Genomic DNA, 24,454 nt, shown 5'->3' on the forward strand with positions numbered 1-24,454 from the left:
TATGTGGCATAGATTGCCACAGCAAAGAAGTGTCCAATTAAAATGAGAGAGTTAGGAGACAGGACAGAAAGCAGCCCAACAGGACCAGCAACACATTCTCCACCAAGTTTGAAATAAAGAAAGAACCAGAAAGAACTGGGTTTGCATCATTATTATATCATGTAGTACCTGGGACATTTTACTTGGCCTCTTTGAATTTTAGTTTCCAAATTATAGAAGAGAAGTAATTATAACAATACTTATAATACCAATACCTTGTATTGGGTTTTGAAGCTTAAATGTGGTGGCGTCAACTCCCTGGCACATGGTGAATAACTGTGAATGAGTGACTAATGTTTCTAACACTTTTATATTTATAAAGGACATGTTTTAAGTGAGTTAACCCATGATTGTGCATTGGTGTAATTCATTTTAGGTCAAATATGTCAAACATAGCACAGCTGTGAGAGAGCTGTGAGAGAGCTGTAAGAGAGATTTATGTTTTTCTGTAGCAAGAAGAGGTGCACTCTGACCATTGTAGACCTGGTTAACAGTATGTTGTGATTTGAAGGACACCCTAAGATATGTTTCTAAGGGGCCCCAAATCTCCCATTGAGAGTGTCATTCTCTGGTGACCCTTGGAGAGGTATGCAGCTCACATCAGCCCTTCATGCTTAGCGTGTAGTAGCCTATCAGGTCTCTGCTCTATGTGACAGAGAAACAAGAGATTGGCTGGACATAAAGGAAAGGTGGGCCCATTTTGTAGTAAGGGGCACCCATAAAAAACTGAGCTAGCTAGAGCCTTGGGCCACAATAGGAGGGTCCTACAAGCCTTACTCTGGTGAGAAAAGTACCAGAACAGTGAAAACAGAGCAAAGAAAGGAGGCACCAACAAATGTCAGGAGTTTTCCCTTTAGTCTCTGTCCGGTTTGAGTGCCACTGTTCCCTCATTTCTGTTAAATGTCACACAAATGCCTTTTCATTTTGGGGGTCATCTCATAAAGTAAAATCCTCTAAGATAAGAAAGTGAGACTCAAATGGTCTCACCAGGCGGCCTAACGAAATTTAAGAACAGAAGTAGTTTCTTAAAAAAAAAAAAGTCATGCAATGAACTGTACAGAGTGTTGAAAGAAAGAACTATTGAAACAGTTTTGAGTAACTCTGTTTGTTTAGTGTGTGTGTGTGTGTGTGTGTGTGTGTGTGTGTGTGTGTGTTCAGAAAAGATTTATTTATTTATTTAAGTAGGGAAGGGGCAGAGGGAGAGAGAGAAACCTCAAAGAGACTCCAAGTTGAGTGTGGAGATCAACGCAAGGCTTCATCCCACCACCCTGAGATCATGACCTGAGCCAAAACCAACAGTCTGGCACTTAACTGACCAGGCCACCCAGGTTGTGCATTTACACCCTCATTAGCAAAGTATGAGAGTTCCTGTTGTACCACACCCTCAGCAATATTTCCTTGACAGATTTATTCTTTTTCATTTTAGGCTTTCTGGTGGAGGTGTTGTGGTATCTCTTTGAAGTTTTATATTCCTGAGAAGTAATTACGTTCCACACACTTCCATGTGCTTATTGGCCAGCTTGAGATCCTCTTTTGGGAAAGGGCTGTTAAAGGCATTTCCCCACTTCTTAAATCTCATACTCTGTCTTTTTAAGATTGACTTGTAGATATCCCATAAATATTTGTGACACAGGTCCTTTGTCGGACACATACCTTGTAAATATTGCCTCCTACTCTGTGATGTGTTTCTCATTCTTTAAATGAAGTCATCTGATGGACAGAAATTCTTGATTTAATTGAAGTCCAATGTACCACTGGTTTATATTTTTAGTTAGTGCCCATTGGGTCAAATTTCAGAAATTTTTGCCAAAGTTATGAAGATTTTCTTGTACATTTTCTTCTAGAAGCCTTAGTGTTTTTGCTTTCATAATTTCCCATCTCAGATTAAAGTTTATGTATAATATGAGATAGGAGGTCACTGCTCCTCTCCCCCCACGTTGATATCCTATTACTCCAGTACCGTTTATTGAGAGGATCATCATTTCTTGCCTGAATTGCATGGGTGCCTGCATGTGTAGGTCAGTTTCTATAATCTCTCTTCTGTTCCATTGGTTTATTTGTCTTTCTTTGCGCCAATACCAAAATGCCCCAATTAGTGACTTTTTGTAGTAAGTCTTGAAATCTGGTAATGGAAGTCCTGATTTTGTTCTTCAAGGTTGTGTGGACCATTCTTGGTCCTTTGCCCTTCCACATACTTTTTAGAAGCACTTTGTCAACTTACACAAAGACACACACACACACACACACACACACACACACACACACACCCCTGTTGGGATTAACTGGTATTGTGTTGAATCTGTAGATTAAGTTCGGGGAGAAGCATACCTTAACGATATTAAGCTTTCCTGTTTGTAATCACAGTGTATTAATGTGTTTTTTAATACTTTTTATTATTATTGCTCACTATTCATTACTATTGTTTGTAAGTACCCTTTCTTTTTTTTACCTAACAAATTCAAGATGTAATGTGCCTTTCTGGTTTGGAGACTTTTCTTTCTGCTTACTCTCCTGATTTTCCTGAGTCACTATCTGTGATGTATCTTTAGAAATTTAGACATTTAGAAGGAAAAAAAATGCTTTCTCATCTACATTAATAATACAGTGTGTTGGTGAAAGAATTATCTTCTTTTATAGGAAAAGAAAGCAGAGTTACATTAGTGTGGAATTAGAAATAAGGTCTAAATGCTAACAATAGATCACATCAAAGTAAGGTATTTATACCAAGAGAAATTGACTATAAATTATAGAAAGAAATGTGTTCTGTTTATACCTAGGGCTAGGTACTTAGTAGTTGTTTAGTTGAAGTATATTGGGTTATTAATTTATGAAGTAATGAGAAACAAACCAGTCTTTAGTGCTGAGCAATATTAAAATACATCCTCCATATAGAATCGTACCCATCTTCACACATGTGCTTACACACAGATACACACGCACCCACACACACACACACCCCTTAGATGGCCCCAGTGACTCATCTCTGTGCAGATTCCCTGTTGATTATCTAGTCAATATCAGCACAATAATATCAACTCAGTCCTGAAAGAGTGGAACAGGGGAGTGCTTATATAAGGCTTTATGATAATTTTTGGTTTTCTATCAAAATAAACTACAGGGTTCAAGAAACACACAGAACTTTGCTTTTAAACAGTAGATAAACCATTTTCAACTGAATATGGTACTGAGGAGAAAAATGCTGCTTGACCTCAGAAGTAGTATATATCTTTTGAATGAGTGCAGAGAATTCCTGAATGAGAGAGGTCAGGGGCTCTTCTCTGAGCCAAACTTCATGTAGGCGGTGTAGAGGGCTACCTCAACACATTATCTGAGAAGCCCTAGAAGAATCCATCTGTACCAAAACCCTTACCTTTCACATGTCCATACACTGAAATTCCTATTATTGGAATTGCTATTTCAATTCACACACTGAAAATGCACTTTCTTAGGAAGGGCATTGGAGGCATCCAGTAGAGATTGCCTGAGGCACCACCAAAGTATAGAGCCCAGAAGTCAGGGGACATCAGAAGGGGCAGAGGGGCCTCACTGTGGGCAAACTCAATGAACCTCACAATTTTGCCTTCTGCTAGATATGGCCAGTCAATAGTCTAGTTAATGTGAACAAATTAAATAGGGAAAGAACTGTTGTTATCTTTCAAAAGCTACAGTAGCAATTGGCATGTAATTTCTTGCAAACACTCTTGGGCTTATCTCTCCACGTTAATTGTGACAGTAAAACAATAAAAATCAAGATTTAATTTTAACTCATGTTGATCAGTCTGGGTCAGTAAATGATGATGATGGGCTGGAGAAATATTAATCCACATTGGTTATTTAACATCTGCCTTATTTTGAGGAGAGTACTTTCAAAGTCTCCTACTCAGGACAATGAAAGTCCTTACTTATATTTTAGTTTATCGCCAGTTTCTCCTTATAGTTTTCACTCTCTTGGTTTTACTGCCATTGCCAGTCATCGTTCGCACCAAGGTAAGTGAACCTGGAGAATAGGCTGGTGGGTTTCCTGATTTATTTAATTGTTCTTTATTGTTTCTATGTAATTGCCTTGTTCAGAGGTGTGTGTGGGGATGCCACTTTGAGTTGGAAATCAGGATGGTCATACATTGTGTTTTGTCCTTTTTTCTCCTTTTTAGTGGTTAATGTTGGTTGATTCTCAATGTGACTAACTAGAATAATTAAATAATGTATTCAGTCAGAATTGTTCTCTGTCTGGCAACTGGATGAGAGGAAGATCAAAGAAGTACAATCCTTGAGATCTTGTCATTCTGGTTAATCAGTCTCCAAGAAGGATCCTGGGTTAGCACAATCCCTTCTCCCAAGCCCATGCAGTGATATGTTACTGGGGGAAGAGCTACAAAAACAATTGGGAGACCCAGCGTCTAGCACAGACTAATTTACTTGTCAGTTCCATGGCTTGGTGTGGGCCACCAAGCCTCCTAGAAATATATTTTCCTTACGGGATGAGAAAGCATTGAAAGCATGAAGTAATTTTCCTTGGTTAATCAGGAAATTTTAAAAACTATTGCACCATGTTCTGATCATTTGAGATTTTATTTCATTTTGGTATACTTATAAGCATTTTTCTGTTTGCTTTTAAGTGTAGTCAGTTTACTAAGTCCAGAACATTAAACCCAGGACATTTTTAATCCCATGCTAAAATGATTTGAATCAGGAAACATTTAATGAGCACCTTCTTTATGTCAGGCGTGATGAGTGTCAGTTGGTAAGAGGACAACCACTAGAGTTAGACTTTCTGCTTTAGGTCCCAGGTATACCACTTATAAGCTGAGTGAGTTGGGCAAATTAGTGAACTTCTCTATGGTTCTATTTTGTCATGCGTAAGATTGGGATACTAACAGACTTGCTGTGAGAATTAAATGCATAAGCACTCATCAAACACTCTCTTGGAGCAGTGGCTGGCACACAGTAAGGAGGGCCGCAAGAGTCTCCCTAAATGTGTTGACCCACACCTGGTGCAATTCCCACCACCCCATGATGCCTTTCTGACGCTCTTCTATAGCAAGTATTAATCAAGGTTTTACCAGTCTGAGTTAAAATAGAATCACAGTAATTATGATAGGCTGGATCCTCAAAAGTCTGCCCTCAAAAGTCTGCCACTACCCTTGGAACCTCTGACAGAAATTCATGTGAGCTAATGAATAGTCCTTTTTGATTCTACCAAGGTCTCCTCTGCCTGCAACGCTGGAGAAGGGACTGACGTCTGCTGCCTCTGGCTATGGGTTGTCTGCTGCTGAGGCCAACCATCTAGCTCTAGCAGCTTCCCTGACTGGGGCTGTCCTCACACTGATGTTTCACAATTCCCTGTTGAGGAAGGAAAGGACTCCCCATCCTTTTTGTTGTCAAAGATTGTTCTGAACCCTCAAAGCCTTAAAGAATTTCTAGTGAAAACAATAGGCACAGTCCATTGTTTTGGTTTGGTTGGTGTTGTTTTTCAAATTTTGTGTGATTAATCTTTCCCTCTCCTCCTTTCCCCTCCCCCTCCAGCTACTTCCGAAGACTCCTACATGAGTCTCTGGTGGCCACTAGATGACAAATTTGAGTCACAGACACAGGGCTCTGATCTGAACGCTCAACCCAAAACCCCTTCAGAGACTTGTTACTGCATGATGGCCTTCTCTTTTAACTCCCCTGTTCCTGTGGGTTCCCTAGACCTGGCTGAATTCTACCATTCTACTATGAGTACATCCTAGTTCTTACCTGGAACTCTGCTATATTTTAATATTTCTGGGTTAGTTTCACCGTAAGTCCTTATTTACGGCAGAGAAAATCAGAAATTAAGCTAGTCAGTACAAACCTAGTCTCTGACCACATATCATCTGTGCTGCTCCTTTGATGCACATTTTAATGTCACTTGCATGACACTTTGATTATGTTCCATAATTTTCAGAGAAAGTTAATATAAATTCTTTGAAAGGAAGAACAACTAAATAAATAAAAAGCAGTGGTTTCAGTGCATGATTCATTAATCAGAAAGTGTATTCTTGCTAAGAAATGCAGTCATTGATTTTTTTCCCCCCCAAGGTGGTATGACAAGAGTACATTAGGTCTGTGGAGAAACCAGGGACCTGGCATCAAGTTGCATTTGATGAACTGTGTTCCTCTTTCCTTTTCCTCTAATCAACTCATTTGTTAAAACTCAATCAATGTTAATCTGAGGGGTTTTTTCCTAGTACAATAACATGATTTCATTTTTGGCTACTTCAAATGCATATTTAATCATTCAATCAACTGCTAAATAAACTCGAAGAATACTATTTTAACTCTTGCTTACAATGAAAGCAAAACTTTTTTTTTTTTTTTTTTTTCAAAGAATACGGGCCTTTGGAGGGTATGAACTTGAAGTAGAGTCTACTTTGACATGGTTCCAAATCAATCTATTGTAACTTTCAGGTTACTGAACTGGAGAACTCAATGCTTCTAAACACTCAGTAATAGAACAACTAAAGAATTCAAACAAAACAAAAAATCAATTTTGCTTTATAAAAACACAGTAAGTCTACATGATGTAGAATGAACAATGAATTATTGACTTTTTTTTTTCCATTTTTCTACTGATTTTTGAGTTGTTTCTATAGACTGGCTTTAACCCTTACTTTAATTCCATCTCAGTTCATAAATGTGATATCAATGATGAGAAACCCCCGGTGGTTTGCAATGTGATATGCAAAGTGAAGGAGAAGGGATTCCCTTTGCAGAGCAAACCCTCTGTTCTAGGCGTTCTGCCAGCTGCTTTATTCAAATGATCTTACTTAACCTTTAGTACAAACCATTAAGACAATCACACATGTTCCATCATTCGCATTTTACATTTGAAAATTGATGCTCAAAGATATATGACCCAACAAAGATCACATAGGTGCTGCAGAAACTGGATTTAAACACAGATTCTGTCAGAACTCCAAATTCATGCTTTTTTTAAAAAAGATTTTATTTATTTATTTGACAGAGATCACAAGTAGGCAGAGAGGCAGGCAGAGAGGGAGAGAGGAGGAAGCAGACTCGCTGCTGAGCAGAGAGCCACATGCGGGCCTCAATCCCAGAACCCTGAGATCATGACCCGAGCTGAAGGCAGAGGCTTTAACCCACTGAGCCACCCAGGCACCCCCAGATTCATACTTCAACAGCAGTTATGTTTTAGTCTTTTCTATATCTGTGTTTTTGAAAATTTATCCTCTATTTTGAAGCAGTATATAAAGTGTAGCTTGATAGTCATTATCAACAACTCAGGTATTTCTCTTTGTGAAAAAACTTTAGACAGGTCAAACCACAGATGAGGTGCATCTTAATCATTTCCTCAGTTGACCTCGTGCTATTCAATGTCTTCAAGGCAGAACACTGCAATGATTCTAACCACTGGGGACAGGCCTGTGAGGACTGAAGTAGCAGTCTTACATGTCATTTGCTGAATGTCCCAGAATCCCAGCTATACAAGTAGGTCATGTCAGCTTGTCAAAATATGCTGCCCCTTCCCTTCACAACTGTGCCCAGATGTTCACCTAGAGCCACAGCATCAGGTTGGCATCTTAATATCTTCTAGTTGGAAGAAATTTTAAGACTGTGTTTTTCAATGGTTTTATGGAAATTTTATAGCAAAGAATATGTCAAACAGAAGCTCAAATTTAATTTTATGAATTAGGTATAATTATTAGTCCAATTTTGCAGATTAGAAACAGAGACAAACAGCAAATAGCTTACCAAAATGCGGCTGTATAGATGTTTCCAATCAACATCTGACTCTAGAGCTGTGATTTCAACCACAACTGAATATCTGTGTCTTTATAGCTTCCACAGTATTATAATAAGTATACTCCTAATACATTGGGATAAATGTCACTTTACTAAAGGAATCCTATTTTTATTATTACTTGACTCTGAAACATTAGAAATGCTGTCTTTTTAACTGTCACATAAACAAAGAGGTATTCTTAGTCTTTCTCCAATTAGTAATTAGTGATCAATAAAACAAGCCTGTAACATAATTCCTACTTATGTAAATATTTGCATGTAATTAATAATTACACTGAATTTTCTCATTTCCATATCTCAGAGAGGAAATTTATTAAATATTCCCAGATAAAAAATTAAAATTGGGCACATGCCATAGTTCCAGTGATAGCCTCTGTGCAACTTTGTTCTTTTATTACTATTTCTAATATCTTGTTAATTTTTACTTTTCTCATTACTCTGTACTATTTCCTTACTCATTTTTCCAATTCTTGACTTTTCTTTGTATTTCTGTTAATAAAACAAAGAGACAAAAAGAAGGCCAGAGTGTTTTAAGGAGCAGTAAGTGGAGAAAATTGAGCAATAATATTTTCTCTGTGTGGAGTGCATTTCTTCTAGGTACATCTCACTCTGTCTAGCTTATTTCTAGTTTATGTCTAATTAGAATCCCCCTTTTGTTTTAGATTTTCTTTTATTTTTTTATTTATTTGAGAAAGAGAGCACACATGTGAGGATAACTGAGGGGAGAAGGGGAGGAAGAGAGAGAGGGAGAGAAAATCTGAAGCAGACTCTGCCCTGAGAGTAGAGCCCCACACCCAGTCTATTTCATGACCTTGAAATCTTGACCTGAGCCAAAAGTAAGAGTCCCACAATTAACCGGCTTAACTGACTGAGCCACTCAGATGCCTTTTTGAGATAAGGAGAAGGGAAATAGACACACAGATATTGAGCAGCATGCCCTAGTTGATTGGTTGCAAAACCAAAACCAGATTTCAGTTATCTCTCAGATACTTCAGGGTTTCTCCGCAAAATATTTTGCACCAAGAAAGACTTGAAGAGCAAAGAGATTGGGAGAGTCAACAGAGCAGAGCAGAGTGTGCTGGCACAGCACAGGTTAGGGAGGGAGGAACTACAGCATTAAGGACCAGCTGTATTTCTGCAGCTGTCATGTTCTACCTATGCTTCCTTCACAATATATTCATCTGCTATACCATGAGTTTCAAAGTTATGATAGAAATTATAATAAATAGAAGAAATGATATGTAATGAGAGACTTGTGGTGCCAAATCATAAAAAAAAAAATACAGGAGAAATATCATGCTCATAAAGAAATGCAACCTTATAAGTGATAAAGAATGTGCTAGAAGAAGGGAGGTGGTATGTTGGGAAGTTTCATAAAGAAAATGAAAATGAAGGGGGAAGAATTTAAAATGACTACAATTAAAAGAAGAGGAAAGGGAGGAATTCCAAGAAAACATAATGAACTTTGAAAGGGACAAGTCAAATAAACATATTAATAGAAATAATTGATATTGTTTTAAATGGTTTAAAATATGGTAGAGATTTAAGATAAGGGGGGAAATACTGTAAACTCCAAGAAAGTAAGCATTTTAGTCACAAAAGAGTATCAGAATGATGGAGGGCAAAAAAGAAAAAAGAAAAAATAGAAATCATGCTGATAATAATGTGGTAGATGAACTAAACCAGGAAATCCAAATTTGATATATATTCCTTCATGAGTATTTTATGAGATGAGAACTTGCTTAGCCCAAACTATTGTGCTCAATGAACTGTGGGATTCAAACGTAAGTTTAAGTTAACATTTCTGCTGTCAAGTAGCTTGCACAGTTTCTGAAAAGTCAGTATACACTGTCGCAAACATTAATCACAAAATAAGGTTGTATATAAATAAGTGCCAAATGGTTTAAGCAAATCATTTGTGTCTAGACATGTAATTAAAAGGTAGATAAATCTCTGGGGATTCATCTATCTCCAGTCCCTCCATGCCCGCAATGACACACAGTCCCATTGGCCCACCATCTGCCTCTCCTACTTTCTTTGTCTCAGAGAACCTGCTAGCCTTCACCCCATTCCTAGCCTGAAACCTGTGTGTCATCTCAGATACTGCAAATCATCAGGCTATGTTGCCTCACCTCCTAAATCCCACCCCCCCCCATCTGCTTCTTCATCTCCATTCCTGGCACTGCTTCCCTTGATGCTGTCCCATCTCTCTTTCCCATGGACCATTTCACAGTCTTTTTTCCCTAAAGTCTCCTGCCAGAGCACTATTTTTAAAATGCCAACCTGGTCCTATTGTACCCCTGGTCAGACTTCTCCAGTGATTCTTTTTTGCCTACAGGGGGAAAATATCTATATAAAACATGTATACACTGATGGATCTTCAAGATTTTGCCATTTATTTTTCCTAAAAGCCCTCCCCCAAGCTCCCAGTACCTGTCTCCCACATTCATGGTTTCCACATTAGCGATATTTCACCATTTGCAGTCCCTGGGTTACTATTGACTATTCATGGCTATTCTTGCCTCTCGGTCTCGGCACATGCTGTACCCTTGTCCTGGAATTCTCTCTCCTCTTGCTCTGCCCTTCTTGAGAAAGGCAGTTCCGGCAGTGACACAAACTGAGGATCCTCCTCAATGCCCTCATTGCATCATGGATACCTCAGTCTGCATTATAGTGTGTATTCCATTTTGCTTTCATGATTCCCCACTCCGGACACAAAAGCCTTAAGAACATACTGCCAGGGCGCCTGGGTGGCTCAGTGGTTAAAGCCTTTGCCTTTGGCTCAGGTCATGATCTCAGGGTCCTGGGATCGAGTCCCGCATCGGGCTCTCTGCTCAGCAGGGAGCCTGCCTCCTTCTCCTGTCTCTCTCTGCCTGCCTCTCTGCCTACTTGTGATCTGTCTGTCAAATTAAAAAAAAAAAAAAAATCTTAAAAAAAAAAAAAGAACATACTGCCAGTCACACAGAAGATAGTTGATAACTATGCTGAATGAATGACTGATGATTTCCCATGGCAGAAGGAAGGTGGGGGGCTTAAGCCAGATCTTGGAGGAAAGATAGGATGTGGGAGAAAGAAGATGATGATAGGAAAGAACTTCAGATAGAGTGACAAGTGTGGCAAAAGGACAGAACAAGAACACTGGTGTAAGAGAAGGGTGTCTCTTTTTTTCCTTCCATGGTACATTTTTATACCTAGCTTGATAACAACAAGGATGTGAATATCCACTGTTAGCTTCATAGCAACCATTAGAAATACTCAGTATCATCCCCATCTTACAGATGAACAAACAGAGACTTAATGAAAGAGGTTAAGCAATTTGCCCAATCACACAGTCTATAAAGGGAGTAAGAGGATTTACATGCAAGTCCATCTGAGGGGCGCCTGCATGGCACAGTGAGTTAAACCATTGCCTTCGGCTCTGGTCGTGGTCTAAGGGTCCTGGGATCGAGCCCCGCATCAGGCTCTCTGCTCAGCAGGGAGCCTGCTTCCCCCTCTCTCTCTGCCTGCCTCTCTGCCTACTTGTGACTTGCTCTCTGTCAAATAAAAAAACAAAAAAATCTTAAAAAAAAAAAAAGGAAGTCCATCTAACTCCCACGCCCATTGAGGACACAGCTTCTTTAATGGTATTTATATCAGATCCTTAAAAGCTTGCTCACAGTTTGCCTTACTCCATTGTTTCTGGGTTTTTGGTTACAAAAGCATAAGTTGAGGTGAAGTTTCCATCTGCCTGGATTGCAGGGTAGCTGTGACCCATGGTAGACAGATAGTAGGAGCAAGCCAGACTTCGGTTGTCTAAGCTGCTGAGATTTAGGGACTTTTAGCCACAGCATAGCCTCAGCTGCCCCGATTTCTCTTGCATATTCGGAAAAACTCCCTCAGTGATGCTGTCATGCTACCCCTCGCCTATTTCCCCATCTGCAAGGTTAACAAGACTCTTATCAAGAGTTTTAAATGTTACCTGGGGATTGGCTGCCCCAGATTCACCTGAGCTGCTTGTTTAAAATCCCCAGCTCTGGATGTGAAGCCCAAGACCGTGCACACTGAACAGACTCCTCATGATTCTGAAGCAAATAAACCACAGACTGCATTTTGATCACCCTCTAATGTTCTCAGGTTGGAGAACTAGGTGAACTCTGGGGTCATTTCTAGTTCCGCTGTGTGCACAGGGGGTAAAGCACTGTGTGCTAATTAGTTGCAGAGATTAAATGGAAAGAAGGAGTTAAATGTTCTCAGGTAATTGGCATAGTGGCTCCACCAGTTGCCTTTCCCTGCTATCCATTTGGGCTAAAAACTAATGAGAAATACTAGTCATTTTTCCTTGACTTTGTAAGTTGAGCTCCTCCTTACTCTTTCTCTTCTGAAAGGAGAATATTTCTAATCATTTTAAGCCTTGCAATTAATATGGATTGAGTCTTGAGAAATCACTGCAGCAGAAGGGGTAGGTGTATCACAAACTCTGCAAAGCCCTTTACAGGCTCTGTCAAATAATAATAGTGTTTTTCTTGTAGCACCCAGATTTAAAATGCATGATTTTTCTCCTTTCTTAATTGCTCTGCGTTCTCTTTAGAAAATCAATTGCAGTGAGTGAGGTCTGTGATTGGTCCTGCTTTTCTCAAGCTGTGCTGAGAGATCATACCCACATGCGTACTAATTCATCTGCCAAATTACTCCCTAATATCAGTCAGAGTGTCATTAAAAAATGGAGGGAAGGGGTAAAAAAACTATATTTTACAGCCTAATTTTTATTTCAATTCCATCTGGAGGTATAATTTGAAAGAGAACCAAGGTGATTTTTAAATATAATCAGCCATACTTCCCAAGACAATTTGACAGTCGGAATTTGTGGGGGAGAAGCTATTATCCAAATTGCCTAGTCATAGCTTCATTTGCCTTCCTACCTCTGCAGCAAGTACCCTGGCTGCACTTGGTTGAGGTGGTTAAGACAAGATATGACGGTGTTATTGTTAAATGGGGCCTGGGGGAGTATGAAAGTGTCAACTGTGAGGAAGTAATCGATGCAGGAAAAGTTTTAGCTCCAATTCTTGTTTACTGGCAACAGAGATGAGAGCTCCAGGAAAATTGGAGAGACATTCACCCACTGGGGTGAGGGTTCAGATATCCAGTACCAGCAAGTAGAAGAGAAAACAGAAGAGAAAACAAGGCAAAGAAAAGAGGTTCCTATGCTGAAGAATTTTATGTTTAGGATAGCGATTAAGACTTTTGTATAGGGATCAAGACATAAATAGAAACAACTGTAGGAATAACACTGAAAAACTGTGAGAAGAAAACAGTTATTCAACAAATGTTACTGAGTGCTTACTACGTGCCAGGTGGCTGCTTTAAGTGCTGGGAATAGAGCAGTAAATAACAAAATATATGCTTTCATGGCATTTTTGCTTGGATTGAAGGCCGGCTCTACCACATACTAGCAATGTGATCATCGATCTCTACTTGAACATGGAATTATAATACCCACCTAGATGAATGTTGGTGTAGACTAAAAAGGATAAGTCATGTAGAACACCAAGTATTGTATCTGGTGTGTAGTAGACATTCATAAATGTTATTTTCCCATCCTTTTACTTATTTATAAGTCAGAAAAACAGATTTGTCTATTTATTTGTTAGATTTCTTCACCTTTTAAATAAGTTCTTCTATCTATAAGGTTTATGATTAGCAGTATAGATGAAGTTCAAACAATTAGGATACTTCTACCCTAAACGTTCTCCACTTTAAACACAAAGCAAATATATGTTTCTGTAGGCCAGAATGGGTCAGACAAGCAAATAAGGGCAGTGAAGGTGAGAACCTATGCTTGAAAATTCTCCCACCTCATCCTGAGGTCAGTCAGATTCAATGACCCAAATAAGGGCGAGAGAGTAGTTTTCTTGCTACAAAAAAGAAAAAGCTACAGACAACTGTCGGTGGTAATATTCATCAAGATAGGCACTTTCCAGACTCTCCACCAGGACCTGACTCAAGCTAATGGATCCAGCTAGATGATTGGATTTGCACTGTCCTGGTAGGACAGGACCTCAGGCTACCAAGATAAGACATTCCAGATGGGAAGCTAGGGCAACTGTAAAGCTTCTAGATGAGGAATAAAGAATACAGAAAGAACAAACACAAAAATAAAACAACTACCACTCAATCTCAACATGCAAGAAGATAATTAAGAAAGACTGAAAATAGTGAAACTATGGAAAGAGCCCACATGTCCATCAACACATGAATGGATAAGAAAGATGCCATACACACACACACACACACACACACACACACATCCATGCATACAATGGAATACATCTCAGCCATCAAAAAAATGAAATCTTGCTTTTGCAACAACCTGGATGGAACTAGAGGGTATTATGCTAAGTGAACTAAGACAGTCAGAGAAAGACAACTATCATATTTCTCACTCATTTGTGGAATTTAAGAAACAAAACAGAGGATAATAGGGGAAGGGAGGGAAAAACAAAACAAGACAAAATCAGAGAAGGAGACAAACCATACGAGACTCTTAATCATAGGAAACAAACAGGGTTGCTGCAGGGGAGGTGGGTGTAGGGATGGTGTAACTGGGTGATGGACATTAAGGAAGACACGTGATTAATGAGCACTCGGTATTATATAAGACTGATGTGGGGCGCCTGGGTGGCTCAGTTGGTTAAGTGTCTGCTTTCTGCTCAGGTCATGATCCCAGAGTCCTGGGATCGAGTTCCACATCAGGCTCCTGGCTGTCTAGGGAGCCTGCTTCTCCCTCTGCCTGCCGCTCTCCCTGCTTCTCCTCTCTCTCTGACAAATGAATAAAAACTTAAAAAAACAAAAACTGATGAATCACTGAACTTTACCTCTGAAACTAATAATACACTATATGTTAATTAAATTTAACTCTAAAAAAGAAAGAAAAGTTTAATAATACTAAAAAAGAAAGAAAGACTGAGAATGGAAACAACACAGAGATGAAAGCACTACAAATAGAGTAAAAACAATAAGAAAATCAAGGCACGTTTGAGAGACTTGAGCTACAGATTGCGGAATTTGTTGAAAAGCTATAATAATTAAAAGAGTTTAATAATTTTGCAAGAAGTGATTTTTAAAAGGTGACCATGATTGAGGGACAAAATAAAGAGCCCAGAAACACATGTGCCTGCATTTGTAAAAAAAAAACAAAAAAACAAAAAAACAAAACAACAACAACAAAAAAACAAACTGGCATAGGAAATATAGAGCAACAGGAATTATGGGGAGGAGATGGACTATCCAATTTAAAAAGCCAGGGCATTCTGGCTACACATTTAGGAAAAATAAGGTATCAATTTCCTATACAAATAAATCAAGGCCCTACACTTGAAAATTTTTAAATTTTAGAAAAAAACATGGAAGTATATAATACAGGAAGAATTTTTCATACAAGGTAGTAAAAACAAAAAAATAACAAAAAGAATTTTAAAATAACTGCAGTAAAATCTTTTCAACCAAAAATAGAATAAAGCAAATTACAGAGATCAGAGATTAAGAAAAATATTTGTAAGTATTTAACTTATAAAGAAATATTAAAAATCTAAAAGTAACCACAAATTCATGAAAAAGAGAAGCAAACAAGCAACAGAAAAATGGTAAGAGGCTATAAATAAGGTAAGAGAAACAATTATGTTCAATGACCATGAAAAAATACTTCAGTGGTATTCAAGCTGATACAAATTGAATTAAGAAGAACTTCTCATACCATCAGATTGTCAAATAAACTAGCCCAATATACCAATGGTTGGTAAAATGGAACTTTCTCACATTGTTAGTACTGATATAAACGGATACAACCATCTTGGATAGCAACTGGCAATACCCACTACAGTTAGACTCCACCTCTTTCATTCAGAATTTCACTACTACTTTTATACTCTAGCTTAGAAAATCTCTTTCCTCTATCTACATAAAGGTAGGTAAAAAGATGTTAATAGCCTAATAATAATGAAAAATTGAAGGGAAAGAGCCTTCAGTAGAAAAATGGACAAATGAATTGTAATACACTCATAAAAGAAATGCCATGTCCATTTAAAATGAATTAATAGGTCTAAATGTATCAACATGAATGTATGTGACATACATAAGTAAAATGATAGAGTAAAAAGTCATTCTTTATGTGAGTGAAAAAACAAGTTGAAAAATAATATATGCAGTAAACCTTATTTAATTTTAAACCAAATGTTGTTTATTAATGATAGAGATGTAGTGAAAAGAAGGGGCCCATGTACCTCAGTGTTCCTAGCAGCAATGTCCACAGTTGCCAAACTGTGGAAGGAGCCAAGATGTTCTTCAACAGATGAGTGAAGAAAGAAGATGTGGTACGTATACACAATGGAATATTACTTAGCCATCAGAAAGAATGAATACCCAACTTTTGCATCAAATGGATGGGACTGGAGGAAATTATGCCAAGTGAAATAAGTCAAGCAGAGAAAGACAATTATTGTATGGTTTCACTCATATGTGGAACATAAGGACTAGGGCAGAGGACCACAGGGGAAAGGAGGGAAAACTGAATGGGGAAAAGATCAGAGGGAGACAAACCATGAGAGACTCTGGACTCCAGGAACTAAATGAGGGTTACAGAAGGGAGTGGGGTAGAGGGATGGGGTAACCAGGTGATGGATTTTAAGGAAGGCACATATTGTGATGAGTACTGGATGTTATATGCAACTAATGAATCATTGAACACTATCAAAAACTAATGATGTACTGCATGTTGGATAAATAAACATAATAAAAAATAAGGAAAAAAAGATATATTGCCAGAAGGTTTCTTTTTTTAAAAAAATATTTTATTCATTTATTTGACAGAGAGCGAGAGATCACAAGGAGGCAAAGAGGCAGGCAGAGAAAGAAGGGGAAGCAGGCTCCCCACTGAGCAGAGAGCCAGATGTGGGGCTCAATCCCAGGACCTTGAGATCATGACCTGAGTTGAAGGCAGAGGCTTAACCCACAGAGCCACCCAGGTGCCCCATGCTAGAAGGTTTCTAATACATTTTTCTATATTGTCAGAAAAAGGGATTTCCTATCCATATTGATAACCAGTCTGCACTTAATAGCTTCATCTCTCTGGCGGTATGAGAGAATCTTCACACAATAGAAAAGGTGGAGGTGGCCCTAAATGAGCCAGGGAGGCATACTGTACACAACACAGAGCAGGAAACCCTGCTTAAGGGACATTACATTTCATGCTATGTAATAGGATTTACAACATATGTATTCTGCACAACAGCCTGTCTGGCTGCATGTGGTTTGTTTGCTGAACTTACCATGTAATTTTTGGAAATTGTAGGGAATATATAAATTTTTGAACAGAAAATTTTATGCTTTTATTTTGAGGTATTTTTATTTGAGGAAGCCCTCTCAACTCCCCGCACCCTTTGTTTCGTGTAGTAGTTTGGGAATAAATCATGATTTTTAAAAAAATCTGTTTTATAAAATCAGTCTTGGTCAGAATTTTAAATCTTTTTTTCTTTCTATATTTTCCATCACAACAAACAAAAAAGAAGTAGACATTATTGTGTTGCTCTAATTCAGCTCAAGAACTCATGTACCAAAGTGCTTTGCTATTTCTAGAACAAAATTTTATTCAAATTATTACTTGTTATGGTTGCAGAGTTCATTTTAATAAAGATAACAGCGACTTCCACTAGACTTGAGAGGAATTGAAAGAGAGGGGGAAACAATTCACCCACAATCTAACTGACTTGACGGCTGGCCTTTCTTTGTTGTTGCTTTATTGTTTGCTCACGGTAGTAGGAGTAGTGGTTGTGATGGCTAGTGGCGGTAATGGGGGAGTGGCTGTACTTTAAGAGTAGGGGGATTGATGATAAGGTAGAGAGAGGGAAGAGAAAAAAAATTAAAGGGATCAACAGGAAACAGAGATGATATAGCTAGAGATAATGGGTCAGTCTCTGGATTTTTACTGACAAAATGAAGGGATTTTTTCCCGACCCCAGAGCTGGTTCTGTGAATCAGATATCCAGGACACACTTTGAGTGGCAGCACACACAACTGTTCAGTTTTCTTCTTCATCAGAAGAGCCTGTTCACCAAAAATTACTCACCCTAATATCAGTTTTTTTTTAAATGTATATGAATAATGGAAAACAATGAAAGGTTTTCCTCTATCTTTTGTTCCTTCTTCTTAACAAGAATGTTCATAGATCTTTGGTTTTAAAAATAATTCTATATATTTTAATATTAGATTCTTAAAAGAAAATGCTTGACACTGTATCTGGATTAACTTTCTGTTGTTAAATACCTGAAAGGTATTGATGGAAAAGAACACTTTCTTGCCCATGACTCCAAGCCTGACCAAGAAAGATCACATAATAGAAAACAGGAATTGGAAGGAGGTATTCCTGGGATGGTGGACCCATCAATAGGATAGCTGTGTAATTTATTAATGAGGGACACGAGAATGGAAAGGGTTCCTAATCAGAAAGGCAATAGGTGTAAACCAGCACTATCCCAAGAAAATGGAGACAGATTGCCATCCTACCACCCAGCTCTAGCCCTCTGGATAATTCTGCATTCCTCCTTTTTAGACTTAAAGCTTTCATTAAGTTAAGAAAAATGGGGCATTTCCCATAGATTCTGGGAAGGCAACTCTTAGGAACAATGCAAATATGGTGCCTTAGCCAGCTGTAATTACAACCTCCTGGGATTCATACGCAAACATATAAAATGCACATGAGTGTTTGGGGGAGGCTCCATAGACAAGACATAAATTTGAACCTTAACACTGAAGGATGGGGAACTTTATAAAATATGTTCTGAATCTGGAGATGAAACTTGGGCAGAACATTACCTGAAAGCGAGTGTCCAGTTTCTCTCTCACAAGCTCTTGGGTCATGCTGATGCTGCTGGTCCACGGACCACACTAGGGGTGAGGCAGAGAAATTCAAACAAATGGTCCAAGTGTTAATTCTGAAATGGTAAAACAAGATTTATTTGCAAGGCAGCATGTCTGGGTAGCATTTTTATTACCAGAGATTTTACTGAGATGCTAACAAAGGTCAAGCAGGTAAGAGAATAAAGTGAAAAGGTGTAGTGCTATGCAGAACTGAAAAGCACAAGTCTGTCTTTGAAGGGTAAGCTCTCCTTGAGTCTGAACAATTGTTGACATGGAAGAATATGATCCCAATATTACCAAATTCCTTAGTTTTTCAAGGAAAGCCAGAAATTCAGATTTTATTTTTCACATGAAATGTGTTGGTTTATAAATCATGATTCAAATGAAACTCACACACATATATATCATCATGAGTCAAATAAAATATATGTTCTTGTTAGTCTTGGTAGTTAGCTTGCTGCTTCGTCTCAATAGTCAGACTGGGTCAAAGAGTCCAAGAGTCCAGAGTCCAGAGTATAGTTAGAGGCAGTTAGAAACTGTCCCTTAAGGGCATCTGGGGAATTACCAGTTTGACGACTTGGCTGAATGCAATGTATTAAAGTTCAGAAAGAGGTTGCATGATAAGGAGCAGGGATCAGAATGCAAACATCAAGAAGACATGTAAATGAGCTCTTTAGAACTAGAGATAAGATGTCAGGAAGTATTCAGGCAAGTCAAGTAAATCTTATTACAGTTAGAGTGAAGATGGCATCGCATACAAGATGAGGATTTTAGATTATTTCCAATAAATACCTGAAAATCACTGACTTGATTTTAAGTCAGGGCTGGGCAGTAAAAATATGAATGTTGTTAGGGAAATTAATAATTTAGCACTTAAATTTTGCTTTTTATCGTGTTTTAAAAGTTGCCACTTCTGAGTAGATCCTGATGTCTAGCTTGAAGTAGGCCCATGTTGAGATGAAACAGGGGTTATGTTAGCTAGCACCGGATTTATTTTTCTGTTTTGAGCAGTCCCTTATGGGTTGGTGCTCCAAACAGTTGTCAGGGTGACTAATCCTTTAATCTGGCTTTATGCAAGGGAATGACAAAAATCAAAGCAGCTCCTTGGAAGACCGTGTGGTTGTGGAACAGCCTAGCCAGCAGTGGAGGAAGTGGGGTGGAGGCTGAGGGGCAGATCTGAGAGAGAAAATGACAGGGATAGATAGAGGATCTGATTGTGGGGAAAAGAGCAAGGCAGTAATGGGGTTCATTTATCTTTGAAATCTGTGTTCCTGCAAGTATTAGAAAACAAAGTGGTATTCATGTGTTCTCACCAAAACACAGGCCTGGTCGTTCTCATGCATTGGTATTTTAAATTAAGCTAGTATTGGGGAGCCTGGGTGCCTCTGTTGGTTGAGCATCTGACTCTTGATTTCAGCTCAGGTCATAATCTCAGGGTCATGAGATTGAGCCCCACACTGAACTCTATGCTCGGGGCAGAGTCTGTTGGAGACTCTCTCCTTCTCCCTCTGCCCCTCCCCCTGTTCACACTCTCTCTGTCTCTAAATAAGATCTTTTAAAATTAATTAATTAATTAAGCTAAGTATTCACAAATCCTCTCCAGAGCAAATTAGGAAGTTTTTTAGTTAAGGCCCGGCTATATTTCATTGTTTTATTGTCAAGATTATAGAGGCAGACTGGCTATAAAACCGTTAACATCCAAGCAGCTTTATTCTATCTCCTGAAAAGATAACATGGTGAAGGCATAACATAGTCCTAGTTTATTAAGGATTTCTTAGTCCCTCCCACTGAAAGTGCAGGGACGCTAGGTGGCCAAACACCAAGCTCAAAGGATTTACCCTGACGTGGGGGAATCAGAGGGCAGCAGAGCTAGAAATTTTATTGCCCAGGGAGAACCTAAATGAAATACCTCATTAAATACAGACAGCAGTTTTTACAAATTTTTTCACACACAACACAGATTTTGCAGAGATTAAGCCTTGTGAGAGCAAAACAAAGCCATATAATAGATGCTAACTTTTGTCGATCACTTATGACACCCCAGGTGATTGCATTTCAACATTTTTTATATAAGCCAAGTATAATAATACATTTCAGCCACTTTTTATTGAATATAATCAATATCCAGTGTTCTGTTAGTTTCAGGTATAATGAAACATAATGATTCCACATTTGTATACATTGTGAAATGATCACCATAGTAATTTTAGTTACCATCTGCAACCCAAGTTACCATTTCTTTTATGATAGGAACTTTTAAGATTTTCTTAGCATCTTGCAAGTTTGAAATGCAATATTATTGACTAGTCACCATGCTGTGCATACATCCTTATGACTTCTTTATTCTATAACTGGAATTTTGTACCTTTTGAACCTCTTCAACCCATTTTGTCTACCTTCCTCAACACCTTCCCCTCTGGCAACTGCCACTCTGTTCTGAGTTTGGCTTGGTCTGATTTTGTTTATTCATGTGTTTATTAGATTCAAAATATAAGTAAAATCATGCAGTATTTCTCTTTCTCTGTGTAACTTATTTCACTTAGCATAATAACCTTAAGGGCCATCCATGTTGCCACAAATGACAACATTTTATTATTTTTTTTTATGGCTAAGAGGTAGTCCATGTGTGTGTGACATCTTTCTCTCTCACACCACATCTTCTTTATCCATTAATCCATCAGTGGACACTTAGGTTGTTTCCATACCTTGGCTATTCTAATAATGCTGCAATGAACATAAGGGTGCGTGTGTCTTTTCAAATTAGTGTTTTCATATTCTTCAGATAAATACCCAGTGATGGAATTATTGAATCATAGGGTAGTTCTATTTTTAATTTTTTGAAGGACCTCCACACTGTTTTCCTTTGTGCCTATACCCAGTTACGTTCCCAGCAACAGTGCACGAGGGTTCCCCTTTTCCCCACATCCTTGCCAGCACTTCTTATTCCTTTCATTTTCATCATTTTCATAATAGCCATTTGGACAGGTGTGGGTTGATCTCATTGTGGTTTTGATTTGCATCCCCTGATGATGAGTGATTCTGAGCATCCTTCATGTGCTTGTTGACCATCTGTATGTCTTCTTTAGAAATGTCTATCTGGACCCTCTGCCTATTTTTTTAATTGATTTTGTTACTGAATTTTATGGATTATTTATATATTGGGGGTATAAACTCCTTACCAGATACATAATTTGCAGGTATTTTCTCTCATTCCTTAGGCTGACTTTTATTTAGTTGATAGTTTCCTTCTCCATGCATAAGCTTTACAGTTTGATGCAGTCACATTTATTTTTGCTTTTATTGTTTTTGCCTTTTGGGTCAGATCCAAAAATATATATATATCATCAAGACCAATGTCAAGGAGCTTACTGCCTATGTTTTCTTCAGTAATTTTATAAATTCTGGTCTTGCATCCAAGCCTTTAATCTATTTTGAGTTACTTTTTGTATATGATATAAGATAGTGGTCTAGTTTCATTCTTTTGCATGGGGCTATCCAGTTTTGCAAATAGTATTTATTGAAGGGCTTGTCCTTTCTCCATTGCTTACTTTTGGCTCCTTTGTCATAAATTAATTGACCATATATATGTGGGTTTATTTGTGAGCTCTATTCTATCCCATTGATCTATGAATCTGTTTTTATGTCAATACCGTACTATTTTGATTATTACAGTTTTATAATATAGTTTGAAAGCAGGGTGCATGATGCCTCTAACTTTGTTTTCTTTCTCGAGATTGCTTGGTTATTCACACTTTTTCCTCCATACAATTTTAGCATTGATTGTTCAAATTTTATGAAAAATCTCACTGAAACTTTGATAGGCATTTCATTGAATCTATTGATTGCTTTGAGTAATATGGACATTTTAACAACATTAAGTCTTTCAAACCATGAGCACAAAATATTTTTCCATTTATTTGTGTCTTCTTTGGTTTCTTTCATCAATGTCTTACAATGTCTAATATACAGGTAGGTCTTTCACCTCCTGGTTGAATTTATTCCCAGATGTTTTATACCTTTTGATGCAGTTGTGAATGGGATTGTTTCCTTAATTTTTTTTTCTTACAGTTCATTGTTACTGTATAAAGTGCAACAGATTTTGTGTACTGATTTTATATCCTACAATTTTACTGTATTTGTTTATTAGTTCCAATAGTTTTTTGGTGGAGTATTTTAAGATTTTCTCTATGTAGTATTATGTCATCTGCAAATAGTGACAGCTTTATTTCTTCCTTCTAATTTGGAAGTCTTTTATTTCTTTTTATTGCCTAATTATTCTGGCTAGAACTTCCAGTACTATGTTGAGTAAAAATAGTGAGAATGGGCACACTTGTCTTGTTCCTGATCTTAAAGGAAGGCTTTCAGCTTTTTACCATTGAGTGTGATGATAGCTATGGGTTTGTCATATATGCTTTTATTATATTGAGGTACAGTCTATCTATACTCACCTGTTGAGAGTTTTTATCTGAAATGGATGTTGAATTTTGTCAGGTGTGTTTCTGCATCTAATGAGATGATCCTATGAATTTTGTCCTTCATTAGTGCGGTGTATCACCTTGATAGATTTGTGGATGTTGAACCATTCTTGCATCCGTGGAATAAATCTCGCTTGATCATGATGCATGATCCTTTTGACATACCGTTGACTTCAATTACCTAACATTTTGTTGAGGATTTTGCATCTATATTCTTTAGGGATATTGGCCTGTAATTTTCTTTCTGTGTGTCCTTTTCTAAGTTTGGTACCAGGGTGAGGCTGGCCTCATAAAATGAGTTTGGGAGCATTCCCATCTCTTCAATTTGTGGACAAGTTTGAGAATGAGAAGTACCAAATCTTTGACTGTTTTGGTAGAATTCACTGGTGAAGCTCTCTGGTCCTGGACTTTGGTTTGTTGGGGGTGTTTGATGACTCGACTCAATCTCCTTATTAGTAATTTTTATTTTCAGATTTTCTATTTCTTCATTATTCTGTCCTAGAAGATTGTATTTTTCTAGGAATTTTTCTATTTCTTCTAGTTCGTCCAATTTGTACAATTTTTCATAGTAGTCTTTTATGATTTTTTCTTTGTATTATTATTTGTTACTATAATTATTTGTATTATTTGTATTTCTTTGGTGTCAGGTGTAACTTATCTGATAACATTCTGATTTTATTTATTTAAAGCCTCTCTCTTTTTTCCTTAGTAAGTCTAGCTAAAGGTTTTTCAGTTTTATTTATCTTTTCAAAGAACCAGATCTTAGTTTCATGGATCTTTTCTATTGTCTTTTTAGTCTCTATTTCATTTATTTCCACTCTGATCTTTATTTTCCTCCTTCTACTAACTTTGAAATTAATTGTCCTTTTGCTGGTTCCTTTAGGTGCGAGGTTAGTTTGTTTGAGATTTTTCTTGTTTCTTGAAGTGGGCCTGCCAACAACTATCTCTCCAATTGTTTCAGATTTCTAGGGCTTGGAGATGCTATCCTCTCGGTCAACAGAGGCAGGCACTCAAGGGGCAACTCCTGTGTTGGCTCTACTTGCCTGCTGGCTTTGGCAGGGCTGTGAGTGCAGCGCATTCAGCTTCCCAGCTCTGGCAGGGATGCAGGGGCAGTATAGGAGTGGGGCACACCCGCTAGTGTTAGCAAGGTAAATGAAGAATGCAAAAATGGCACCAACTTCTATCCATGGACAGATCCTAAAGGGCTCTGCCCCTCTGTGAGACACTTTTAAGATTAACAAATGACTCTTCTTCATGTACAATCTAGG

The 24,454-nt window shown here is 38.0% G+C and overlaps 1 protein-coding gene across 1 annotated transcript in view; it reads left to right on the forward strand.

Moving 5' to 3' along the window:
* Positions 1-3,927: 3,927 nt before the first annotated feature.
* Positions 3,928-24,454, forward strand: part of LOC111151994 (solute carrier family 13 member 1) — an 88,724-nt gene continuing 68,197 nt past the window's right edge. Inside the window, exon 1 of the mRNA XM_022510247.1 lies at positions 3,928-4,026. Within this exon, the coding sequence (XP_022365955.1) occupies positions 3,928-4,026 (99 nt within the window). The remainder of the gene's footprint in view (positions 4,027-24,454) is intronic.

This window comes from Enhydra lutris, unplaced genomic scaffold (assembly GCF_002288905.1).
Source record: "Enhydra lutris kenyoni isolate GAN:26980312 unplaced genomic scaffold, ASM228890v2 scaffoldscaffold27, whole genome shotgun sequence".
Classification (NCBI taxonomy): domain Eukaryota; kingdom Metazoa; phylum Chordata; class Mammalia; order Carnivora; family Mustelidae; genus Enhydra; species Enhydra lutris.